The sequence below is a fragment of the Maniola jurtina genome, chromosome 17 (assembly GCF_905333055.1).
Source record: "Maniola jurtina chromosome 17, ilManJurt1.1, whole genome shotgun sequence".
In the NCBI taxonomy this organism is placed as follows: Eukaryota; Metazoa; Arthropoda; class Insecta; order Lepidoptera; family Nymphalidae; genus Maniola; species Maniola jurtina.
The window spans coordinates 7584590-7612043 of NC_060045.1; the positions used below are offsets into that span (position 1 = coordinate 7584590).

At 37.4% G+C, this 27454-nt stretch overlaps 1 protein-coding gene across 5 annotated transcripts in view; it reads right to left on the reverse strand.

Annotated features, from left to right (window-relative positions):
• LOC123873606 (rap1 GTPase-activating protein 1) overlaps nucleotides 1–27454 on the reverse strand; it is a 375763-nt gene that overhangs the window by 142532 nt on the left and 205777 nt on the right. Inside the window, exon 2 of one of the 5 annotated variants that reach the window (XM_045918512.1) lies at nucleotides 25004–25216. The exons of the other annotated variants lie outside the window; for them this stretch is intronic. Coding sequence (XP_045774468.1) covers nucleotides 25004–25104 — 101 coding nt within the window. The 5' untranslated portion in view covers nucleotides 25105–25216. The remainder of the gene's footprint in view (nucleotides 1–25003; nucleotides 25217–27454) is intronic. 5 annotated transcript variants of the gene reach the window in all.

Sequence of the window (27454 nt, forward strand, 5' to 3'; positions counted from 1 at the left end):
AATGTGTACCACCACTGCCCCGCATATCACCTATTATTTGTAAGTCGATGGTACCTCTGTAAGAAATTTTCCCGCAAGGATATTATTATATACTCATGTGCCGCAAGTCCCAACAACAACTGAACAAAGTTCAGATGAACGATGAGCGAACGCATATATGTAACGAATACGCAAACGCAAACATTTTCAAAAGCACATTACATTCTGGTTCAATACTGAATAGTGCCCTAATCATTTATCGCCATTTACTGGCACGAGACCAATATTAATATTCACAAATTTTGAAAAGAGTTTTGTATTATAAACGTTGACAGCGGGACATAACTTTTAAAAACCGGTATTTGTTTGTATAAATATTGAAAAAAAAAATGGCGCGATATTAACACCCTCTGATGTCCAGTGAATGTCGGAACTTTTTGGAAATATTTTTTTATAAATCTAGCTTTATGAATACTCGTTTAGGGTCGGCGCAGACCAAGCGATCCAATTACATTCTCCCTCCAATAATTTTCTTACAGATAATTATATATTGAAAAATACCTACTAAGCAGTACCTACTTAGTAGGTATTTATATTATGTATAAGTATTATAATAGATTTGTAGTTAATATTATGAAAGATAGAATTCAGTGCGGAGAGAAATGTTAAAAAATTTACCTGGGACTAGGCTAAATAGTTGATTGGTAAGCGTAAATGAAATCAAGCAATCTCTCTACTAGTAAATGAGTGAGGGTGGTCATCAAGGGCTTAGGTTTCCGATCTGCAAAAGACATTCCAATATCTTCAGGGTATGAATTTGATGCTCCCACCGAGGATGTCACTGTCAACTGGTCATTACTCGTACATCCTTAATATTATTATAAATGCGAAAATATGTCTATCTCTCTGTCTTTTAGCTTTTCACGGCTCATCGGTTTCGCCGATTTTGACGACATTTGGTACAGGGATAGCTTGCATCCCGGGTAAGGACATATGCTACTTTTCATATCGGTAAATTGAAGAGTTTCCACGGGATTATTTAAAAAACTTAAATTCACACTTGCATCCCGAAAACGAATACCCATAAACGTAAATCAAAGAGTTTCCCCAGATAAAAAAAAAATCGAAACTTACGCGGATGAACGTCCGGGGTATCATCTAGAAGTAAAAATTCATAATAAAAAAAATGCATATTAGGGATGGGGACCCCATAAATGTTATCTCGCACCCCTGGCCCTGGAAGAATTGCGCCGCCTCTGGATGTAAGTAGGCTGCGAATCCAAGCATGCAAGCACAGTTTGTCGCCCGGTCTGCGCTGCTCCTAATAATAAGTACCTATAATGGCCCAAGTCTGTGATTTATCGAGGCAATTAACTGACCATTCATGATCCCCTTTGCTTTGGATGACCTAAAATGGTTTTCCAAATTAAATTCGTCTCCCCTTGAACATGAATGGTCGCGAGAACCGGTTCTGCAGCAACTCAATCAAGGACATGTTTGTTTTTCGGCTGAGCCTAATTTCCGTGGCGTGGAGGGACGTGCATTGTTGAGATTGTCGTGTAGGCATGTAATTGCAAGGCAGATGTTACGTTTATAGTTTATACAAACATGATTGTTTTCTTTAAATTATAGAGTAACGTATATTTATGTAGTACAACTACCTAAGGAAGTAACAAAGAATCTAGTCTGTGGGAAATATTATATACTTACTTACTATTTAATCTTGATGCCCATTCTGATACAAGTTAGCCCTTAACTGCGATCTCACCCTGGTAAGTGATGATGCAGTCTAAGATGGAAGCGGGCTAACAGTTCTAGACGGCATCGGCACGGCTTTGCCAGGAAGGTGGTAGCTAGGCACGGCCGAAGCCTCCCACTAGACCAGACTACGGACACTTTAGGAATGTAAATTCCTAACTTGTCCCCGCCAGGACTCGAACCCGGGATCTCTCATTTATGAGACCACAGCGTTTACCACTGCGCCACTCGCCAGGGAGGTCGCCAAATAAGTTTGATTAAATCCGAAAGTTGGTTTAGTGCCTACTTAGGTACCCCGTAGAGATGCACGGGGAGACTATCTAATCGTCCAATAGCAAAACGGTTCACAGTTTTGATGAAAATTGGTAAGTAGGTACAGAGTATAAGCTTCCATCCTGGGACGGACATAGGTTACTTTTGTCCCCGGAAATCAAAAAGATCCCATGGGATTTTTAAAAACCTAAACCCACGTGAACGAAGTCGCGGGCATCATCTAGTACCTAAAGGCCGATTCACACCTAGCATGTACATTGTACACGTGACACGTGCGTAGTGACGCGCGTAAACCCCTAACACACCGGGTCAAGCATCACGCTTTACGCAAGCCGTGTGCCATGTCTCATACAGTTCCATACATTACAACGCAATGGTATGCGCTACGTCTACGCTTACGCACCCTGTGTGCGTAATTTATTAATAATAATCTTAAGAGGGGTCTCTCCGTCACTCGCTTCATACAAACGTAGTTCCAATTTCATTTGAATATTAAGCAACCAAAGTCCATGAAATTTTGCAGACATATTCTAGAAACTAATATCTGTATGTGGTTTTCCAGATTTCTGTTAAAATATTCGGTTTCAAAGTTACGCGGTCTTAAAAATTTACATACAAATCTTTGAGCCCCTGTAATTTTAAAACTAGGTACATATTTTAAGAAAAATCTAAAACACCACAGACACAGATATTAGTTTCTAGAATATGTCTGCAAAATTTCATGGACTTTGGTTGCTTAATATTCAAATGAAATTGGAATTACGATTGTATGAAGCGAGTGACGGAGAGAGCCCTGTTAACAATGAGTAGGAGACTACCTTACACAAAACTGTCAACGATAAAACAAAATTAAATTAATTAAAATAACCGTTGCTAGCAAAAAAACATAAAAGCCTATTTTGATGGTTGATTTACATTAATTAAGGCAAGGACACTCTAATAAAGCTGATCGCTTTTATAGCGTTTTGATATGATTATATTTTTTTGTGACTGTCACCTGCCCAATCGTTTTCTATTAACGGTCTTTTTAAACTATGTTTTGATCGTATCTTATGTATGTATAAAGTTAAAGCTTCAAATTAAAACTTGAGTTATAACGCCACTTAAATAAACGCTACCCTTTTTAATCTATCAGCTAATAATGGGGAGGTAAATATATACAATATGAGAATTAGGTAAGAAGATTGGAAAAAGATTATTGGATTGATTGATGATTAGAAAACCATTGTAAGACCTAGATAGATGGGTACATATTGAAAGACGTAGATTTTAGACATTTTGGAAGTGCCTTTTTTAATAATAATCGCTGAGAATCACTGAGAAATAATTTATTTTTGACGTAGGCAAATACTTACTGTATTGTTACAAAACAACAGCTATAGTTATCTAAAAAAAGGGCAATTTACATTGTGGTAGTAAATCTAAGCAAACAAACCAAAACTCACAAACCCCAAGTCATCGCATTTAAGTTTGAAAATCACATTAAATTCATTATAAAAGGTGCTCAAGTCTCAAAGGAATTTTAAAACCAAAGTGAGAATTTTCATTTCGGTTTTAACTTTTCCAATTAGCTGGTTTATTATCTTAACAATCAACAAACGAAGTTGACAAATCCTTTGCTCTGTTTGGAACAATATTCAACTAGTGTGCGGGTGTTTGAAAATAGGATCTTTGAAAGCGGGCAATTAAATAAACGAAGAAGCGAAACAACGGTTGCCTTGTAGCCTTGTGGTTAAAACTTCGATCTCCTATTCTGAGGGGCCGGGTTTGATCCGGAGTACGGATCTCTAATTATTCGAAGTTAGGTACGTGCATTGCAATTAAATAATTATTATAGTAATACAGTAATTAGATAAGACTAGCCTTAAGTTTTATTGTAATATTTTCAATAAAAATACAGATTGCATATTATTGAAACTTATTTTAAACATCACTTGAACGTTGAAGGAAAACCCATGAGACTGAGGATACCTGCATCCTTGAGGTTAAAATGAAAATGCCCACGTATATAAAATTTTTGAAAGAGAAACGGCCGAGTTTCTTGCTGGTTCTTCTCAGTAGGAAAGCCATTACGAACCAGTGGTAGATGCTTTTGACGATTTAAAAGTATGTACTTGTAGAAGTTTATTTGAATAAAAAATATTTCTGTTCTATTCAACAGCGGACATTTAAAAAAAAATCTACAACCTGACGATGATGTTTCAAAACTGCGAGTCTTTTCTCAATCGGTTCAGTGCTTATGCGCTATAAAACAAACAATTCTCTAAAAATCTAAAACACTCCTTCGAAGCTGAAACACTTTAGGTACTCTTAGTGTAATGTCAATCACCGCCTACATCTAAACTCCAAATCACAGAAATCTAAATAATGGTCCAGTAGTTGACTAGTAGTCAAGTGTATTGACGTTTGCCGCCCACATTCCTAAAATTAATTGGGCAATAAACGTAAGTATCCCATAAAATATTTTTTTGCGGATAATGTTGAATGAAAAAGGTATGATGATTAGATTCAGGGCCATGAACGATAAGTAGGTAACCAAAAACTATCTTTAATATGTATAATTCAATAATAATCTAATAGTGAAAGATGAGGGACTTTGTCCCTTGTTTACACAAGTTCTTATTCATTGCAAATAAATGATCTAGTGTTGAAGCGTTAGACTGTGAATCGGGGTTAGGTATAGAGCCAAGCTGGAGCAAGCGCATAGGGCGCACAACCAGAATCATCCCTCCACTCTACTTTTTCAACTTTTGTGACGGATAACTGGAATTACCCAGAAAAGTTTTTGTATCGTGAATGTTGCATTCACTAACCTATCGTACACAATTCGTTAAATAATACACTGACACTCTACTCCCAAGAGCAGTATCCAGTGCGATCCAGTTGCAGGATCGATATCAGTCACACTTCCACAGGCACGACTGACATTTAACACGACCTTCATTTGTTGTAGAGGGATCGCTTCGATCACATATTGTACAATAAGGACGTAATCTCTGAGTTATTTAACCCTCTATCATCATTCATCATCATCAATTAATCGCCGGCTCAATAATAATCAGCACATGTCTCCTCTCAGTGTGAGAGGGTTCGGTCAAAGTCCATCACGCTGGCCAAGTACGGATTGGCAGACTTCTCCATTACACTATGGAGAAAGGTAATCCATAATGTTCTTAAAGGTGTGCAACCTTTGAGAACATTATGGAGAACTGTTAGAAAGGCAGGTTTCCTCATGGTGCTTCTTTCACCGTTAAAGCGAGTGATATAAAATTTTATGACTTGCTTTGGTGGGGTTCGAACACAAACTACCACGCAGGCCTTTTATAAAATAAACTATCTTAACTTCCATGTCTATCACCTTTGGTTACAACTTTTCTTGGCGAAGAACTTTGTATTTTTCGTTACATAACCTCATCTCGATACAAGGTCAAGTATAATAAAACAGTATCAACTTATCTGCGTACCCTCCAGTTCATAAGAATCATGTTTTTCTCGATAAGCACATCTGTTATCAGAGGTCCGCAGTAAAAATATTCTTTATGCGAGTTCATGTCGTTATTACGCAAAAATGTTCAGACTTCAGATCTTCGTTTTATTTTACTGGTCTTTTTATTGTGCGTTTTGATTGAACAATAAAGGCTTTCTTCCAAAGTACTAATACTAAAATTTTACGTAGCCATTAACTCTAGATCTAAAAGGCTGGGACAAACAATACGCGACTGCAGCGCGATGTGACTGCATCTGCTTGTGATGGCATCATACTCAAAACGCGTAGGCATACGTGTACGATTTACGAATTGAATTTCATTCAAGGAATTATCAAATACTTCCCACTGTAGCGTGCATCTATAAATAAATAAATTAATGATCTTTATTTGCAAAAATAATGCTCACATAAATTTTTGACCTAGCTCACAAAGAAGTAAAAACTGTGTCATGGGAGCCAGTGGCTTTCATGTTACAACTTTGCAATCACCAAATCCAATTAGTTTAATCAATAAGAGTAGGTACAAGGATGAAAAATAAAATGATAATAAATAAATATAAGTATTTGTGTATTGTGTGTGTTTGCTTTAGATTCTGTGTACTTATTTACTAAAGGTACTGGCTAAAATTTTATCAAGGCGTGTTACGACTGTTGCCTTAAAACGATATTTTATTTCTATCTAACTGAGAAACTTTGTCCAAAAGAATTTATTTTGACGACGGTCGAATGGAATTCGGAAAAAAGCAATTGCTGAGTTTCTTGTCGACTCTTCTCAGTAGAATATGTTTTCCTAACCGGTGGTAGGGTCTTGACATCATAATATCAGAAGTAGCACAAGTTGCCCTACATCAAATCTAAAAATATGCGCCTAAGTATTTCATTTTATTTCGAGGTTGAGGTTTGGGGACTTGGATTTATATACTGCGGTTTTGATCAAAATCAACCAAAGTACAGTAAGTTTGATCGGTAGACATAAAAATGGACTGTTAGGTTTTACATGATGCCACGAACAAATAAACAGACGATTTAAAAAATTATAATTGAAGAGATACAGTTATTTCATAGACAATTTTAACAACATCATCACACTAATATTATAAAGGCAAAAGTTTGTGTGTATGTATGTATGTGTGTGTGTGTATGTTTGTCTCCTTCACGCAAAAACTACTAGACGGATTTGGCTGGGAATGGAGATAGATAATATCCTGGATTAGCACATAGGCTAACGCTAATTCCCACGGGATTACGATAAACCTAAATCCACGCGGGCGAAGTCGCGGGCATCGGCTAGTGTAATGATAATTCTAAAAACTTTGCGGCGTAAACCATTGTTGAAAGTAGATGACAACAACACTTGATAGCACAAAAGCCTTTTTGAAAAAACGTCTGGAAACGCGTGAATCACAACAAAGCATCGCTTCCTGGGCCTGGCGTGCATCCCTAAGCGGATGGGCTACGGACAGGTCAGATAAACCTTTGGCACGCTTTCAAACACAATGTTGAGTGAAAATAATTCAACCTAAACGTCCGAAACATTCCAACCGCTCGGCCCCAAGCGGCTCTTTAGTTTAAACAAAACAATGTAGAGATTTTTAACATTTTGTTTTTTCTGAACAATTTCGGCAATATTTTAGCGTTAGTGGACAAGTTGTATAGACAGTGGTTGGACAGTGTGCAGGCCATGCTTATCATAAGAGTTATGGCGGTTGGAGCCGCGAGTTCTAGAATGGAGACTGTGTACAAGTAAATGAGGCACTCTTTAGCAAGATGTCAAGCCATATTTAAGAAAGATGAAGGTTATGAGGACTAAAGTAACAAAGTGAGAATATAATAATTCTAAGGAGACTAAAAATCCTTTTAACACGTGCTACCTTAAGAGCCCTAAACGCCGCCATCCGATGTCGATGGTAGGTATCTACTACATTAATCCTGAGTGACATAAGCTATTATCTAATTTCAAAAAAAATAGAGATCCTTACGAAAACTTTGATAAGCTACCCGTGCGAAGCCGGGTGGATTGCTATCACACTAATATTATAAAGGCGAAAGTTTGTATGTGTGTGTGTGTGTGTGTGTATGTTTGTTACTCCTTCACGCAAAAACTACTGGACGGATTTGGCTGAAATTTGGAATGGAGATAGATAATATCCTGGATTAGCACATAGGCTACTTTTTATCCCGGAAAATCAAAGAGTTCCCACGGGATTTCGAAAAACCTAAATCCACGCGGGCGAAGTCGCGGGCATCGACTAGTCTGTGATAAAACTATAAGATTCGTAGAAAAAACTAGATGGTACCTCGTAAAATAAGTTTAATACCGTCCACACGTCATGGTATACTATGGCAGTTCTTATTAGGTTCACGTGAAGGTGATAATGTTACAAAAAACTTTATCGTAGCACGTGGTCAAACAAAGTAGACGTTCCGTCATAAATAAGATGTAATCTGCATGAAAATGCACTTCACGTAAACAAATTTAACGGTAGCACTCAACTAATACGTTTGTGAACCTACAAGAATTTTTTAAATATTTTATAACTGGTTGACGTCCGCAACTTCATCCGCGTGGATTTAGGTTTTTCAAAATCCCGTAGGAACTATTTGATTTTAAGGGTATAATCTATACATGGCTGTAAGCAGGGGGTTTGTACTCCCAACCCCTCCACCCCCTGAAATCCCAGACAACAGGAAATTGTTATTAAAATGCATAATAAATTGTTCTGCGATTTTGTGCTCGCTTCACTCGCGCTGCAATCTGTCTCTGAATAGAATCAAATTTTGGGTAAGAAGATCCCTGAAAGGTACTTTCGCTAATATTAATATAGATTTTTTGTAAAAATATAAAAAAGTAGGCTCGCTTCGCTCGCGCGTTTATTGCGCATTACTTGATACCCGGACCTTCACTCACATGGATTTACGTTTTTGCCAATCCAAATAACAAAAATTTCAAAATGGCCACCATGCTAATTAATAAAAATATTAAAAGTTGGTACCTAGGTAAACAGTGTTATATCGTGTACCAAGATACAGAACCCTTCGTGTGTGAGTCCGACTCGCACTTAGTTAGTTTTTTGACCGACCTCCGAAAAACACTCAAGTTAGAAAGAAAAACCCAGTCAAGTGCTAGTCAGACTAGCAAACGAAGGGCTCCGTACCATCGTAAAAGATAAAAACTTTATATACTTTTTGAGGAGGCTCAGTAGTGGGTCAGGAAAGGGGTGATCATGATGACGATGATGTATTTTTAATTTTAGCGAAGGCTTAGGGTTCCGTTGACATTCTTTGGCTGCAGAACCATAAAAATGCCAAAATTTATCTTAGTAAATAAGTAGTTTCGATCTAAATACGTTATAATTTTATCAAGTAAATTTTTATTTACTTCTTGTTTTTGCTCCAATGTGCAAAAACACGGCGAGTCGATCTAAATTTCGCGGGAAATCCTGACGGGGCAACGAGCGGCGTGCACCTGCTCCGAGAGCCCTTGGCGGAATGAAATTCTAAGCCAGGCCGTGTCTGTATTATATCAGTGAAGATCCCATACGATTTTGTATGGGGAATTTTTGTGGAAATATTTAGAATGTTAGAATATTTTTCATTAAATAATGAAAGGACTCAAGTAAAAAATAAGAACGCTAATTCTACTTCATTTTCTTACATTAGTAAAAACGATTTTTGTTTCGTGTTTATTGCAGTAGGCAAATCATATTTACGGAAACTTTACAATGCGTTTTGGTAGATTTTTCGTGATTTTAGCAATGTGTTACATTTTTTCTTTGGATAAATATGGTATTTTCGTCAAATCAGAAAGACTCTAAAAGAAGATCACCTTTTCAACTTACTACACTATTTTTTGTTTCTCAAAACGTTGCTGTTTAATACATTAAATAAGGATAATTCGTGAGCATGTTTAGTGTATAGGACCGTTAAAAGGTTTACCAGGGCTGGAATAGGGAAATTTTAGGGGAGCACTCAGATAGCATTCCATACATTACAGGTGTGTATGTATACTCTACTCGTATATGCAAAACGGAAATTTTATTTCATGTGGTTGCTCGCGGACGCATCTTTTCCATTATGATATACCCCTATACCACGTACAGGAGATAAGGATTTTTGGACAGAAATAGTTGGTAGACAAGATTTTAAAAAAATATGGTCGCTTGTATCAACAACCCAAGCATTATTTTGGTGATAACGCTTTTTCGACAAACTTTATTTCTACTGGAGCTCAAACCACAGAGTAGCTCAAACTACATGAAATTTGAAAAAGGAAAATGAGTTAGTTTGAATTTCATGAACTCCGGCAATGTGAAATAGGTCAATAAATAATTTCTGCGACAGTTATCAATAGAGGAGTTAATATAGAAGCAGTAACTTTAATCAGGTAGGGCGTTAACTACTTGCAATTAGCAGTAGTGATGAATTCGCAACCATTAAAATAGCTTTGATTTGAACTAATGAAGGCAATGATAGGCTTGAAAATGATCTGCATTGCAATTACTCAAACGCACCACTTGTTTAGCAATTAAATATCACTTACTTTGACGATAAAGGAAAACATCATGAGGAAACCTGCAGGCCTGAGAGTTCTCCTTATCTTCTCAAAGGTGTATGAAGGCTGTCAATCCGCACTTGCCAGCGTGGTGGACTTTGGCGAAAATCAGGCTTCAATCTCAATTAAAATTAATCAAATCAGTCAATCATACTTACACTTTATTCATAAAATAAATGCAGCTTTATTAGGAACATTTTTCATTGTTCATTAGTATTTAAACTCAAGTCTAATCGATTCTTTGTATCACATCACACTAATATTATAAAAGAGAAAGTTTGTATGTGTGTGTGTGTGTGTTGTGTGTGTATGTTTGTTACTCCTTCACGCAAAAACTACTGGACGGATTGCGCTGAAGAATGGAGCTAGATTATACCCTGGATTAGCACATAGGCTACTTTTTATCCCGGAAAATCAAAGAGTTCCCACGGGAATTTTAAAAACCCTACATCCACGCGAATGAAGTCGCGGGCATCAGCTAGTAAATAATAATCGCTATAAGAAATACCGATTTTCGCTTAAGATGAAGATAGGAGGATGCATGTGATTCAGATCTATTTAATAATCTTGGGTATTGTTTTTTTAGTTCCTTTACGTCTTCATGCTGCAAGAATGTATCGAAAGAACCAGTTTCTACATAATGGTGGCTTATATCATATCAGGGCTACAGCCGGACGGTCTAACTCCTGCTGAGCGGTCTTGTAAACCGCTGTTTATTGGTACATTACTCATTTATATTGCCTGCTTTGCTACACTGGGCTTCTGTTCTGCCGTGTTACAGCCTACAAATCAATTAGATACAGTCTTAAGGACGTCTTTGCAAAATGAATAGGTATCAAAATTGCACTACTACATAAGTACACTGCCCACACGCACACAGCTGCGTCAAAATGAGTGAATCGACTTGATTTTGATACTTTGATATTTTTATTTTATTTTATATATTTTGGTCATCTATTTTTTTTGACAGTTTTTTTTTTAAATATGTATCTTGACAATAATACAGTAAGTAGAACAGTGCCTACAGACTAAGGGTCTGATGATGAAATATTTCACCATGACTTCTTGGCAATGAACAACATTTCCATGCTTATGAAATTATGAGCTCCTACTATGACTAAAATAATCTGAGAAGGATAGCATTACATTACCTCCCGACTTGATGAAATTGCATACTTTGGAACCTACTACTGGAACTCAGAGACGAATAGAGCTAGGTGTTTCGAGTTTGGGCTCATTTTCTTAGTCATGATGAGATCTTACCTCCGGATTTGTGGAGTGACCTGATGGTATACCTCGGAAGTCACTATTGGAACTCGGAGACGAATAGAGCTAGGTGTTTCGAGTTTGGGCTCATTTTCTTAGTCATGATGAGATCTTACCTCCGGATTTGTGGAGTGACCTGATGGTATACCTCGAAAGTCACTATTGGAACTCGGAGACGAATAGAGCTAGGTGTTTCGAGTTTGGGCTCATTTTCTTAGTCATGATGAGATCTTACCTCCGGATTTGTGGAGTGACCTGATGGTATACCTCGGAAGTCACTATTGGAACTCGGAGACGAATAGAGCTAGGTGTTTCGAGTTTGGGCTCATTTTCTTAGTAATGATGAGATCTTACCTCCGGATTTGTGGAGTGACCTGATGGTATACCTCGGAAGTCACTATTGGAACTCGGAGACGAATAGAGCTAGGTGTTTCGAGTTTGGGCTCATTTTCTTAGTCGTGATGAGATCTTACCTCCGGATTTGTGGAGTGACCTGATGGTATACTTTGGAAGTCACTATTGGAACTCGGAGACGAATAGAGCTAGGTGTTTCAAGTTTGGACTCATTTTCTTAGTCATGATGAGATCTTACCTCCGGATTTGTGGAGTGACCTGATGGTATCCTCGGAAGTCACTATTGGAACTCGGAGACGAATAGAGCTAGGTGTTTCGAGTTTGGGCTCATTTTCTTAGTCATGAAGAGATCTTACCTCCGGATTTGTGGAGTGACCTGATGGTACACCTCGGAAGTCACTATTGGAACTCGGAGACGAATAGAGCTAGGTGTTTCGAGTTTGGGCTCATTTTCTTAGTCATGATGAGATCTTACCTCCGGATTTGTGGAGTGACCTGATGGTATACCTCGGAAGTCACTATTGGAACTCGGAGACGAATAGAGCTAGGTGTTTCGAGTTTGGGCTCATTTTCTTAGTCATGATGAGATCTTACCTCCGGATTTGTGGAGTGACCTGATGGTATACCTCGAAAGTCACTATTGGAACTCGGAGACGAATAGAGCTAGGTGTTTCGAGTTTGGGCTCATTTTATTAGTCATGATGAGATCTTACCTCCGGATTTGTGGAGTGACCTGATGGTATACCTCGGAAGTCACTATTGGAACTCGGAGACGAATAGAGCTAGGTGTTTCGAGTTTGGGCTCATTTTCTTAGTCATGATGAGATCTTACCTCCGGATTTGTGGAGTGACCTGATGGTATACTTTGGAAGTCACTATTGGAACTCGGAGACGAATAGAGCTAGGTGTTTCGAGTTTGGGCTCGTTTTGTTAGTTATGACGAGATTATACCTTGAAACTTGTTGGAGTGCTCTGAAGGTATACTTCAAAAGCCACTATTGGACTTTCGAGTCGAGTAGAGTTAGATGTTATGAGTTTGAGCTCGTTTTGTAAGTTCCAATAGTGATTTCCGAGGTATACCATCAGGTCACTCCACAAATCCGGAGGTAAGATCTCATCATGACTAAGAAAATGAGCCCGAACTCGAAACAGCTAGCTTTATTCGTCTCCGAGTTCCAATAGTGACATCCGAGGTATACCATCAGGTCACTTCACGAATCCGGAGGTAACATCTCATCATGACTAAGAAAATGAGCCCAAACTCGAAACACCTAGCTCTATTCGTCTCCGAGTTCCAATAGTGACTTCCGAGGTATACCATCAGGTCACTCCACAAATCCGGAGGTAAGATCTCATCATGACTAAGAAAATGAGCTCAAACTCGAAAAACCTAGCTCTATTCGTCTCCGAGTTCCAATAGTGGCTTCCGAGGTATACTATCAGGTCACTCCACAAATCCGGAGGTAAGATCTCATCATGACTAAGAAAATGAGCCCAAACTCGAAACACCTAGCTCTATTCGTCTCCGAGTTCCAATAGTGACTTCCGAGGTATACCATCAGGTCACTCCACAAATCCGGAGGTAAGATCTCATCATTACTAAGAAAATGAGCCCAAACTCGAAACACCTAGCTCTATTCGTCTCCGAGTTCCAATAGTGACTTCCGAGGTATACCATCAGGTCACTCCACAAATCCGGAGGTAAGATCTCATCATTACTAAGAAAATGAGCCCAAACTCGAAACACCTAGCTCTATTCGTCTCCGAGTTCCAATAGTGACTTCCGAGGTATACCATCAGGTCACTCCACAAATCCGGAGGTAAGATCTCATCATGACTAAGAAAATGAGCCCAAACTCGAAACACCTAGCTCTATTCGTCTCCAAGTTCCAATAGTGACTTCCGAGGTATACCATCAGGTCACTCCACAAATCCGGAGGTAAGATCTCATCATGACTAAGAAAATGAGCCCAAACTCGAAACACCTAGCTCTATTCGTCTCCGAGTTCCAATAGTGACTTCCGAGGTATACCATCAGGTCACTCCACAAATCCGGAGGAAAGATCTCATCATGACTAAGAAAATGAGCCCAAACTCGAAACACCTAGCTCTATTCGTCTCCGAGTTCCAATAGTGACATCCGAGGTATACCATCAGGTCACTCCACAAATCCGGAGGTAAGATCTCATCATGTCTAAGAAAATGAGCCCAAACTCGAAACACCTAGCTCTATTCGTCTCCGAGTTCCAATAGTGACTTCCGAGGTATACCATCAGGTCACTCCACAAATCCGGAGGTAAGATCTCATCATGTCTAAGAAAATGAGCCCAAACTCGAAACACCTAGCTCTATTCGTCTCCGAGTTCCAATAGTGACTTCCGAGGTATACCATCAGGTCACTCCACAAATCCGGAGGTAAGATCTCATCATGTCTAAGAAAATGAGCCCAAACTCGAAACACCTAGCTCTATTCGTCTCCGAGTTCCAATAGTGACTTCCGAGGTATACCATCAGGTCACTCCACAAATCCGGAGGTAAGATCTCATCATGACTAAGAAAATGAGCCCAAACTCGAAACACCTAGCTCTATTCGTCTCCGAGTTCCAATAGTGACTTTCGAGGTATACCATCAGGTCACTCCACAAATCCGGAGGTAAGATCTCATCATGACTAAGAAAATGAGCCCAAACTCGAAACACCTAGCTCTATTCGTCTCCGAGTTCCAATAGTGACTTTCGAGGTATACCATCAGGTCACTCCACAAATCCGGAGGTAAGATCTCATCATGACTAAGAAAATGAGCCCAAACTCGAAACACCTAGCTCTATTCGTCTCCGAGTTCCAATAGTGACTTTCGAGGTATACCATCAGGTCACTCCACAAATCCGGAGGTAAGATCTCGTCATGACTAAGAAAACGAGCCCAAACTGGACACATCTAGTTCTTCTAGTCTTCAAGTTCCTGTCGCAGCCTTCGAAGTTCACTATCAGATCACTATCATGCTCAAGAAAAAAATCCAGCTAACGATAAAATGTGATAATAGGTACATAATATTATCATTATTATCTTACCTTGCCAAAATATCAGCACAATCACGGAATAAGTACCTATAAATATCAGTTAGGGTTTTGTCGAACTATTTTGTGTTCGTACAGCGATCTTTTCCACATCAAAAAATTATAGCAACCGACGCAGAGACCACCCACGAAGGCGGCTAGCCGCTGACTGATATAATTTTGAAATCATACCATTGCCTGCCCAATATCAAAATAACCCTTAGTGCACTGTATTAAGGTTTGCGGTTGAAGCAAAATACGTGAAAAATTTATACACGATGTTTTTATTTATTTTTATAATACTATTAATATAATAATCTCACATTTTGAGGTACACATTATGTGCTAACGGAAAATATTTATTAGAAGAATAAAATCCGTACGTAAACTGAGAAAAATGTACCTAAACTTGACCCTAAATCGTTAATTCTGCGTGGAAGAGGTGAAGGAAAATCGTTCTTATAGTATCAAAATTAATGATTTTATCAAAAAATTACTCGATCTCTGGAGATAAAGGACCAATCTATTTTTAGCAATCTGTAGTTCCAATTTACTTAGTATATTTTAGCCACAAAGCGTACCGAAAATCTATACAAGTGTGCAAATACGTCCTTAAGTATACAGTAAAGGGTAAAGTTTCATACGGGGTTCACGGACTTAATAAAATCATTCATTTTATTTGCAACTAGCTATGCCTGCGACTTTATCCGCGTGGACTACGCTTTCAAACCCTGTTAGAGTTTTAAATTTCAAAAATTTCTTTTTAGCGGATACCTATGTCATACAGCTATCTGCATGCCTTTCAGTTGGATCCATCGAGTAGTTTGAACTATGAGCTATGTGTTGATAGATCAGTCAATCACCTTTTCGTCAGTTCCAGAAATAGTGCTCCCCTTTTCCATTTTTTTTTGTGTTATATTGTATTTTAGTTTTAAATGGAGTTTTTGCAAGTATAATTTATTGAGAAGTATAAAATTGTGTAAACTGGTAAAGTTACAAGGGGCTTACCACATAGGGAATGGAAATCACATCCTAGACACAGGTAACTAAATCGGAGTCATATCCACCACCCACGCAAAAGGACAAATTCTTTCTTTATGCGTTTAGTTATTAAGTACCTACTATGTTTAAAAATGAGTCTGGTTTTTTACAAACTTTTGTGTGCACAGTTAAATAAATATAAATAAGTAAATACCTACCTAGGTACCTGTTATTGTTAAAAGGTTTTGGACTAGTCAATTTGGTTAAGTTTAGAAATTTGTGTTGTTTAAGTATCTACATCCCACAGAACTCTAAATATGGTAAGTAGTCCGATTTCTGCGATACATCCAAATTATTACCAACTAGCTGATGCCCGCATCTTCGCCCGCGTGGATTGGTCAGACCCCCTGCATTAGGATTGAGAAGTTGGACTCCAAATTTTTTATGAAACAATGTCGCAAAGTTCCTCTATCGATTAAAAAATAAATGACGCAAATCGGTTCAGAAATCTCGGAGATTTCGGTGTAAGTACATAGGTAGAAAAACACAACTCCCTTTTTGAAAGTCGGTTAAAAAAGTAGCCTATGTTACTCCCTGGTCAATTCTCTACTTGTCTGTGAAAATCCCGTCAAAATCAGTTCAGCCGTTCCCAAGATTAGCCTTTTCAAACAGACAGACAGACAGACAAATATTTTAAAAACGTGTGATTCAGTTATAGTATCGTTCAAATAACCATATGACCTTAATATGCGGTAGTTATTTCGAAATTACAGACAGACACTCCAATTTTATTTATTAGTAAGTATAGATGTTTCATCATGTTTTACCTACAATGCGGTAACGTTGGTGGTGAATAAAGAAATATGACGAGTATTTGTTATTTAATACTATAATCCAAATTATGGGATATCTGGGATAAGAAACGACCTATGAAGCTTGTACCTACTTCCAAATTAAATTATCTAAATATACCTATAAAAAAAGTTAACGTTTCCGAACAAAAATTCCACTCCAAAGCAGATAATTTACAGAAAATTATTAAGATAACGTGTTAAATGTGTGATTTCATATCATTTTAATCCATCTAAGCATTCATAACTTAATAATTTCGGTAACAACTCAAATGTGGAACCGTTGGCGTTGAAGACACCCAAAGACTGTGCTTCAGTTATTTCATTACTAGCTGATGCCCGCGACTTCGTTCGCGTGGATGTAGGTTTTTTTAAATTCCCGTGGGAACTCTTTAATTTTCCGGGATAAAAAGTAGCCTATGTGCGAATCCAGGGTATAATCTAACTCCATTCTAAATTTCAACCCAATCCGTCCAGTAGTTTTTACGTGAAGGAGTAACAAACACACACACACACACACACACACACACACACACACACACACACACACACACACACACACACACACACATACAAACTTTCTCCTTTATAATATTAAGTGTGATATTACAGAGAAATATTTATTCAAATGAGGCACTAATATCAGAAAGCACTGCAGACATAGATAAGTGAAGCCATTAGTTATAATAACAGTAAAGGCCCTGTCCCAGCATCCAGGATCGCATCAAACCTGCGAGGCGGAAATAAATTTATTAGCGGGGAACATTTCGTGACCAGCGCCGTACATAAGTCACCTTAGAAGTATGAATGTCACGATGTTTAGTGTAAGGAGATTGCATTTAAAATACACGAACTCGAACTGGGCTATACATGGGAATATGTCTGGAGAATTCATGACACAGTTATAGAGTCAGAACTCTAAATTAAAAACAATAAACGATTAAAATAAGAATGTCTTAATTTGAAAGCAGCATGTTGCCCATTTTTAACCCTCGACCCAAAAAGAGGGGTGTTATAAATTTGACGTGTGTATCTGTGTATCTTTGTATCTGTCTGTAGCATCGTAGCTCCAAAACTAATGAACCGATTTTAATTTAGTTTTTTTTTGTTTGAAAGGTGGCTTGATCGAGAGAGTTCTTAGCTCTTTTCTAGTTACTGTAACCTTCACTTGTCGGGGGTGTTATAATTTTTTTATTTACACTTGTAGTACTAAAACAATGTTTAATGCGTATCACTTCCATATATTATTTGTACCTAGTAAAAGTTTTTCTGCTCTATATTAAATACATTACATTACCTACATTCCTATTATGTTTAAGCATCTAAAATAGTCTATAATAATTTTAATACCTTCTGTTAACTAAGTTCGGTAAAAGAATCACTATGAATAGGACGAATTTCGATTCGTACAGTTTCTCAAACAGGATTAGAATTAACCTTAGGTTCAGTGAAAACACTAAGGTCACAGATTATAATTATCGATAAAAGTTTAAAGACAAAATTAAATAGATTTTCCATGCGTTGATACCGTGTAATTTGATTAAGGGTATAATCATGTAAACTGTAGGCAAATTATATTATAATCATAAATAATAACAGCCCATCGCAGGTGCTTTCAACCGTTGTGGTGGTATTTTGTACACGAGCCAGAGGCTACTTGCAAATTAGTGGTTTTTAATATTGTTAAGGCTTATCTACATTTGCGGTTCTAAAGCGATCATAGTGACATTGTTTTGGCTTGTTAAGGCAACCCCATTGACTTTGAAATTTCTTAACAGGGCTCTCTCCGTCACTTACTCCATACAATCGTAGTTCCAATTTCATTTGAATACTAAGCAACCAGGCTCAAAGGTTTGTATGTGAATTTTTAAGACCGCGTAACTTTGAAACCGAATATTTTAACAGAAATCTGGAAAACCACAGGCAAGTTTCTAGAATATGTCTGCATTTCATGGACTTTGGTTGCTTAATGGAACTACGTTTGTGTGGAGCGAGTGACGGAGAGACTCCTCTTAAGACTACGGGCAACCTACTGTGTGTTATAATTTTGGAATTATATAAAAAGAGGTGTTAAAGTTAGTTAAATTAAATCAATTTTAGGACTCTACTTCATGTCCCTTGCGTCTTAACCGATGTTTTGATCAAAGCTGAGTTACTTTATTGCGCGTAATTATTTTTTTTGCGATTGTTGTTATATTACACTGACGTTTTATTTTTTTGTTTAATTTTATGTTGGAAGAAAGGATTGCAAGTAAGAGAGCTCTTGGTTTAGTAATTGACAATTTCTATTTTCCACAAAAATCAATATGAATGAGTTATTAGAGTATACACTTTTTTGTAAATCATAAATAATATGTTAGAAAAGACTATATATTTATTATACTTTGCACTGTTAGGTATATTATGTGCTATATTATACTAACACTGGGTTAATAACTGTATTGCTCTAGCACGAGTGTGGGTGCAGCTTTATAATTGTAGGTGTAAATAGCCTACATTACTGAGCACGCTCGTTATAATTATGTAAATACGCTTTAGAAAAATTATATTATAAGGGGTTTGAAACGTGATACGGCCCTGTTTTGAATATAATCATGAAGTTAAATTATTTGTTAAAATACTGGCATGTTTGCAGATTAGGGTTAATTTAGGGTTAATAAATTATACTCCTAATTACCTACCGATTTATTTATAAAAAAATTTCAAAAGAAAAATAAAACCGACTTCAAAACCACAAACACTAAAAAGTAAAAAATAACTTTTGTTTAGCTACACTTGTAATGTGCCTAGGTATGAAGTCGAGCGAGCATATTGAAACAAAATTAGAAATCCAAGAGTGAAGCTCGCCCGACTTCATACCTAGGCACATTACAAGTGTAGCTAAACAAAAGTTATTTTTTACTTTTTAGTGTTTGTGGTTTTGAAGTCGGTTTTATTTTTCTTCTGAAAATTTTTATTTCGCAATTTTTAGTGGCCCCACTGTACTATAATATGCTAAGCCCAGTTAAAACCCTACTGTTTACTAAGCTATTACACTGATCGCGAGCAATTTGCTCCTATCCATTGAGGAGTTCTGTTCTCCATTTTCGAAGATATTCATCAGATTTTCACCAAATTTATATGGGACCACCTGCACAGTATACCCTTTCAAACAAAAAAAAAATTTTCCAAATCGGTCCAGGGGTCTTTGGGTAATCGGGGAACATACATAAAAAATAAAAAAATAAAAAAAAAAAGATTCCGACGAATTGAGAACCTCCTCCTTTTTTGGAAGTCGGTTAAAAAGAGTCTTAATTTAATATTTCATAGAACATTAGGCGAATAATGTAATCTTTTCGATGTATTTAATTTAATTTATGCCTTTCAGATTTTCTTCATTACGACTTATTTTGTATAGGTATTATTTATTTATCTTGTTTACATTTTGTAAAACAATGCTACAATAAACTTCCTTATTTAGGTCAGCGACTTCTACGTATTCTATCTATTATTCTACAACAACAATGACTTTATTATAATTATTGTTTTTAAGGAAGGAAAAAAGGACTGCTTTGTATGTCTTGCTTTGTTTAATTCCTACTGTACTTTATTTTGTCCGCGTGAAATGGTGCCAAGAACACTGTCTGCATTTCCGCTCTGGACAGCCAAGCTGGTCCTTTGCGCAAAATATGAGCCAGTCTTTCTGTATCCAGATGAGACAGTTAACCGCGGTAAAATATCTCGTATTTTTTTTAACACCAAGACTCCATGGCTCCAGCCTCCAGGGTCTCCACGGTAAACGGAACAATAATTTAATTAATTAATTAATATCATAACAACCATAGCAAAGTTCAGAATCTGTCATTTAAATATTTGGTACGATACGCAACTTTGACTAACGATGTTAGGTACTATAAACCTAGAAATATTTACTACCATACAGCAAAACCAGTCAAAAGATAGTTATTAAAAGTTATTACCTTCTTCAGTACTTGGTACAAAGATATTCACGGAATGTGCTAGCCTTAAGTAACTGTATACTAAGTAGACTCTATGGGTATTACTAAGGTTTGGGTCAGATAAACCGCGTGGTGGCAATGTGTCTAAGGCGACGCCAAAACGGCTGCAATGAACTGTGTAAAGGCATTCACACTGCAGATTTATGAGCATAGTAGCTGCTCTGCTTCCAACGTAGTCACTCTCTGCAGTATGACGAGCTTTTTAGTCCCTTATGTAAATCCGTACTAAATCGTACACGCCACTAAAATGGATATATAGGTACGCTGGAAAAGACATGCCATATAAAGTGATAGTTGTGTCTCATTACTAAGAGTACGCTCACATGACGTTCACTGCTCCTATAAGCACCAAAATGGTGAAAAATTAAGCGTATTTGTATTATATTAAACACAACTTACTGGAAAGCGACGGCATAGGCATAGATAATACACCATTATGTGATAGGTCTAGTGCCCAGATTAAACTGCTTGTTTTAAAACATTGAAACAAAAGTTGTATTAAGTTTTTAGTTGTTCTGCTTGCCTATGTGATGTTTATTTTAAAATTGGAAATAAAGTAAGTATAATACAATGATTTGACATGCAGTGTGCCTATTATGAGATTTTGCATCTCTGAGATATAAAATCTTATACTAAGCCCAGAGACTTCACGCGTTGTAGCGTCTCGCTGTGTGTATGTCCAGGCCTTTACCGGCGAAGAGAAAATCACAGAAGCCTTAGAAAATTATGCTTTTACCTATAATCACCAACAGCTACTATCATTTACTAATGGGCCAAATGATTACTACAAGAGACCCACTAATGGCACCAATAGCCCTACAGCGTTTTCCTCTTAACTAACGTAATTTACTTCACCTAAAGAAATGTATCATCGTCAAGGTACCTACGTTGTATGAGTTAGCTGTAATAATATAGTACAGCAGTTCTAACGTTCTTATTTTGGTCGCGCAGGTTGGGATTAATTAAAAAAAATATATTAGCCATGTTAATCGTGACTAATATTCCCCCTTTCCCCTCCAACTAAGTGTAAAGCTTGTGCTAGGAATAGATACGACCATAGTGCAATGGAAGTGATTTGAACCGACAACCTTTCGGAATTCAATTTGCTATTTTGATGATAATTTCGGCAACTTAGATTCAGTTAACTGAGTTTGACTTATTCCTATTGGTTTCTAGACGACTTCCGACCGGTCTGCTAAATCACTTGGAAGTTAGCAGCAGAGATGGTAGGGCAATGCCATGCCCTACCATGGCATGGGCCATAGCTTCGTCGGTGGCCAGGCCTGAACAAATACCTGTAAGATGTTTCATAGGCTAAATTAATTGAAATCACTCCATATGTCTTTTTTAGGGTTTCGTACTTAAAGGGTACCAACGGGACCCTATTACTAAGACTTCGCTGTCCGTCCGTCTGTCTGTCAGCGGTCTGTATCTCGTGAACCGTAATAGGTAGATAGTTGAAATTTTCACAGAATGTGTGTTTCTATTGCCACCTATAACAATCGCCGCCATGAAAATAAAAAGTGTTAATACCGGTGGTACGGAACCCTTCGTGTGTGAGTCCGTCTCGCACTCGACCGTCTTTTCGTTCTTGAATAAAGCTTAAACTTTTGTGTTCAACAATGTAGTTTTACAGGCTTCACAATTTATTGTTATAAGAACACTAATAAAACCGTATTAAATTCCTATGATGCGAAAAATGTCTTATGTCTTGAGAATTGGTACAGTCAACAACGAGACAAAGCATTTCGGAAATTAAGCACAGGTAAGTATTACAGACAGACAGACAGACAGCAGAGTGACATTAATAGGGTTCCGTTTTTATAACTACGGAACCCTAAAAAGTGGTGATAGTCTACTGGTTAAGACATCGGCTTTCCAGTCGAGAAGGTTCGGGGTTCGATTCCGCTCACGCACCTCTAACTTTTTGTAGATATGTGCGTTTTTAGAAATTAAGTACCACTTGCCATCGTGAGGGAAACTGCATGCTTTAGAGTTTTCCATGATATTGTGTTAAAAGGTGTGTGAAGTCTGTCAATCCGCATTTGATCAGCGTGGTAGAAGACTATGGTCAAATCCTTCTCATTCTGAGACAAGACCCGTGTTCAGTAATGAGCCGGCGATGGAATGCTCATGTTGAAGTATTATTGCACCGTTCGTAAAGGAGAAAATACAACAACGAAGGTCGCTGCAGTTGGCTCACGGCTGCGCCACAGAGTAAGGATGATAATATAACATACAGAGGTTCAATAAAGCAGTCTAGACAAAGCAATCGAGTGGTAGGTAAATGCGGGACAAAGGAGCGATCCGATCTGGCCTACACACGTCCTAGAGCACCATGACAGTTGTGTAGAAGTCTATGGTTAGGTGGCCTCTAGCGAATCTCTGGTGACGCTTAATGATATCAATACAATCACACTAATATTATAAAGGCGAAAGTTTGTATGTGTGTGTGTGTGTGTGTGTGTGTGTGTGTATATGTGTGTATGTTTGTTACTCCTTCACGCAAAAACTACTAGACGGATTTGGCTGAAATTTGGAATGGACATAGATAATATCCTGGATTAGAACATAGGCTACTTTTTATCCCGGAAAATCAAAGAGTTCCCACGGGATTTCAAAAAACCTAAATCCACGCGGGCGAAGTCGCGGGCATCGGCTAGTGGTTAATATGTTAAAGTGAAATAAAAGTATATTATCATGTTTTGACGGCCTGCCTGGCGCAGTGGTGAGCGCTGTGATCTTATTAGTGAGAGCTCCCAGGTTCGATTTCCGGCAGGGGTTGGGAATTTTATGATTTCTAAATTTTTGATCTGGTCTGGTGGGAGGCTTCGGCCGTGGCTAGTTACCACCCTACTGGCAAAGCCGTGCCGCCAAGCGATTTGATGTTCCATTACGATGCCGTGTAGCAACCAAAGGAGTATGGGTTTAACAAAAACTGTCATACCCCTTCCTGGCTACCCCGCTTCCATCTTAGACTGCATTATCACTAACCTCCAGGTAAGATTGCAGGCAAGGGCTAACTTGTATTGTAACTGAATAAAAAAAAATAAAAAAAAATATTATAAAGTAAACTGAGTTTAATCTTTAACAGTAGTCAAGGCCGTATGTTGAAGGGTCGTCGTGGTCGTCCTTTACCACGAGATCAAAGGCGTCGGACTACTGTGTCTGTATTTATACTGTGGCTGCGCTTTCGATACAGATTGCCCGTTCATCTATCATGATTAAAGATCTCGCTAGTAACGGGAGCTGGGTAACTTGTACAACAAAAGTCGTTACCGACTGCAATTTTACAAAATCCTTCACAGTATAGGTTCCTAAGAATCCTAACAACTTAGCTGGTAATACGCGAAGTTGTGATTGATTGTGGCTAATATATTTTGCAGTTTCACTACACTAAGCAACAATAGCTTAGTGGTTAAAAGTTAAGACATCGGCCTCTTACGCGGGTAATGTAGGGTTTGATCCCGGGCACGCACCTCTAACTTTTCGATGTGCATTTTTAACCCCCGAACCAAATAGAGGGGTGTTATAAGTTTGACGTGTGTATCTGTCTGTGGCATCGTAGCTCCTAAACGAATGGACCGATTTTAATATAGTTTTCTTTGTTTGAAAGGTGGCTTGGCTAGATCGAGAGTGTTCTTAGCTATGATCGAAGAAAATCCGTTCAGCCGTTTGAAAGTTATCAGCTCTTTTCTAGTTTTCTTATAGAGGTTTTTACGTCGGGGGTTTTTTAAATTTTAAGTTATCAGCAATTAAAATATCACTTGCTTTAACGGTGAAATCAAACATCTTTAGGAAAGCTGCATACTTCAGAGTTTGCCATAATGTTCTCAAAGGTGCGTGAAATATGACACTTGACCAGCGTGGTATACTATGCCCAAAGCCTTTTCATTAATAGAGTACAGTTGTGCTCAGTAGTGAGCCGGCGATGGGTTGTTGATAATGATGATGATGATGACTAGACATGCAAATAACAGAATTAAGTACTAAGAAACAATAAACAAAAGAAACAGAAATCAATAGTTAGTAGTTGATGAACCGGGAGCTATAATGAGTTTTGAAGAAATGTAGGTAGTCAAAGTATGAAATTAAGTTTCTAAGTAGGTACATATATATCTAGTTAATCAATCAGCCCGTTTGCGTAAGTATATAGGTAGGTACTATTACCTATCTAAAATGGTTAAAATTGAAAAGCTAAATCAACAGACAAAAAAAATCACTAAAGAATGTTCGACGAGTTCCTATGAAAAAATGCCGATACCGCTATTAATTAATATAGGTAATACCAACTGCCAAAGAAGTCCGAAAGCTTCTTGGAATTAGCAATGTTCCAATGCAGCTGTTTAGATTCATAAATTCTAGACTAAAATAACACTAGAAAACCAACACCATAGAAAGCATGGATCATAAAAATTTAAATAATCAAAGCAAAATTCTGTACATACATTAATTTCTTCATATATCTTCGTCTTGCAGTGAGCAGTGTGTACGATTCCTTTTGCCCGCCCGTGGGCATATATTTCATTTTCACAATTTTCGACTTCATTCGGTGAGCGGCTGAGCTCAAAAGTTTGCAGAAAACAACAATCCGTTGAACCTACGGCACAGTCTTGCTTTTACTATTCCCTTCGCTAAATCCTCCCGATTTCGCAGCACTCCTATAATGAAGAGAAAGAAGATTGAAGGCTATTTACAGGAGGCACTAAGCTACTGAAAGCGGTAACAAGCAACTACTTCAACGTTACAACTAGACTATAACAAAGTCAGTGTGAACACAAATTAGTCACTACTATACCTTATTATTAACAATGGAAGGAGGAAAAACTAACTAATTGGTGCACATGCGTAATACAAAATTAATGCAAAACAATATAGAGTATATTAGAAGACGAATAAATTGGACTTAATATAACGTAAGATCGTTTTATTTGATTCCCTGGAGCATAAAGAGTTTAAAAGAGCTTGTGATACAAAAAGTTGTAAAATAATGATAGAGTCTAGAATGTTTAACAGGACTCTCTCCGTCACTTACTCCATACAATCGTATAGTCCCAATTTCATCATTAAGCAACCAAAGTCCATGAAATTTTGCAGACATATTCTAGAAACTAATATCTGTGCCTGTGGTGTTTTAGATTTTTCTAAAAATATGTTGTTTTAAAAATTACAGGGGCTCAAAGATTTGTATGTGAATTTTTAAGACCGCGTAACTTTGAAACCGAATATTTTAACGGAAATCTGGAAAACTACAGGCATAGATAGATATTAGTTCCCGGAACGTTTCTACAAAATTCCATTGAGTATGATTGGTCAGTATTCCAATGAGAGAAGAACTACGTTTGTATGGAGCGAGTGACGGAGAGACCCCTCTTTTTATTTGATTCCCTGAAGCATAAAGAGTTTAAAAGAGCTTGTGATACAAAAAGTTGTAAAATAATGATACAGTCTAATGTTCTACGATACTATATCGGCAACTCTTCGATCTGGAGATACAATGTTAAATAACTCTGTTATTATAATAATTACTTTACATTACAAAGCATTATTTGCAGTCACGCAGTGTACAGTATCTATAACGGTATCTAAAATTCTAAATTGTAAAGATCTGATACAATTTTGATTGCGCATCTTAGATAGACTTGTGAATGGATCCGCTATTATCAACCATATCAGCACTGGAAACTTGAGTCTATAACGAAATGCATATCTGGCAGGGAATGTTAATGGCATTGAAAATATTTGATAGATTTTATTGAAATAATGCAGATTATAGATACATAATGTTCTCTCTAAATTATTATTTGGACTTCGTCTGTGTTGGTGTTAGCTGGCGGGCGTGCTCTGCCTTTTTGGAGAGTTTGGGCCTGCCGACATTATTCCTTTGAAAGTATTGTTATTCAACACCTATCTAGTCCTACAAATGACATCACAAAATTTTCAAAAAAATATGTACAATAGTTTGGTTAATGGTCTTTAGTTATTTAGAGTTATTTATTAAAATAATCGTTTATTACGATAAATACACGAATCTGATACAATAGTAGCTTCATTTAAGATCGTGTATCAACTTCTTTACCTGTGCAACCACGAAAGTAAATCTTACATTTAATAATAGGAAATATATATATATTACACTTTCGAAACGTATTTTATTCTATTTCGACATTCTTTATGAAAAATTCACATTTGGGTCAAATAATCCTAGTCGGCCCTGCGCGGGAGACGCGACGCATACGGCAGGCGCCCTTCAGACGTGGTGGATGTGCGCAATTTTTCCCGCCAATCGCTCTCGATTTACGAAAAATATTTTTTGTGTGATCTTATTGTAGCGAAATTATTATTTATAAATTATTGAATAAGGATGATTTGTTTTAGTTTTAAGAAACTTTTATCATCCAATATTAGTGAACTCCATAGTAAATAGGTACTTAGTAGTGTTTTTTAGTTATTTCGTTGTTTTAAATTGTGTTAGGTAGGTACGAAGGCATCATAGTCAAATATCAGGATGCCGAAAATATCTCGACTAAAACGATCCCAACTACAAAAGATTGAAAGCATGAAAATCGCGTAAGTACCTACTTATCTTCCCATATACCTATTATTACATAAAAATATTGTGCGGCACACTATTTTTTGGCCCGATCCCTGGAATTGAATCCGAAACCTCGTCACCCATAGTGGAACATTGAAACTCCTGACTAACTAGGTACTACTACTTACTATAAACGGCCTCGCCCCCGGCTTCGTACCTACGGCTTTTTTGAAAATAAATAAGTACAGCCTATGTCACTCAGGAATAATGGTAGCTTTCTACTGATGAAAGAATTTTCAAAATTGGATCAGTAGTTCCAGAGATTACTTCATACAAACTTTACTTCTTTATAATATGAATGAAT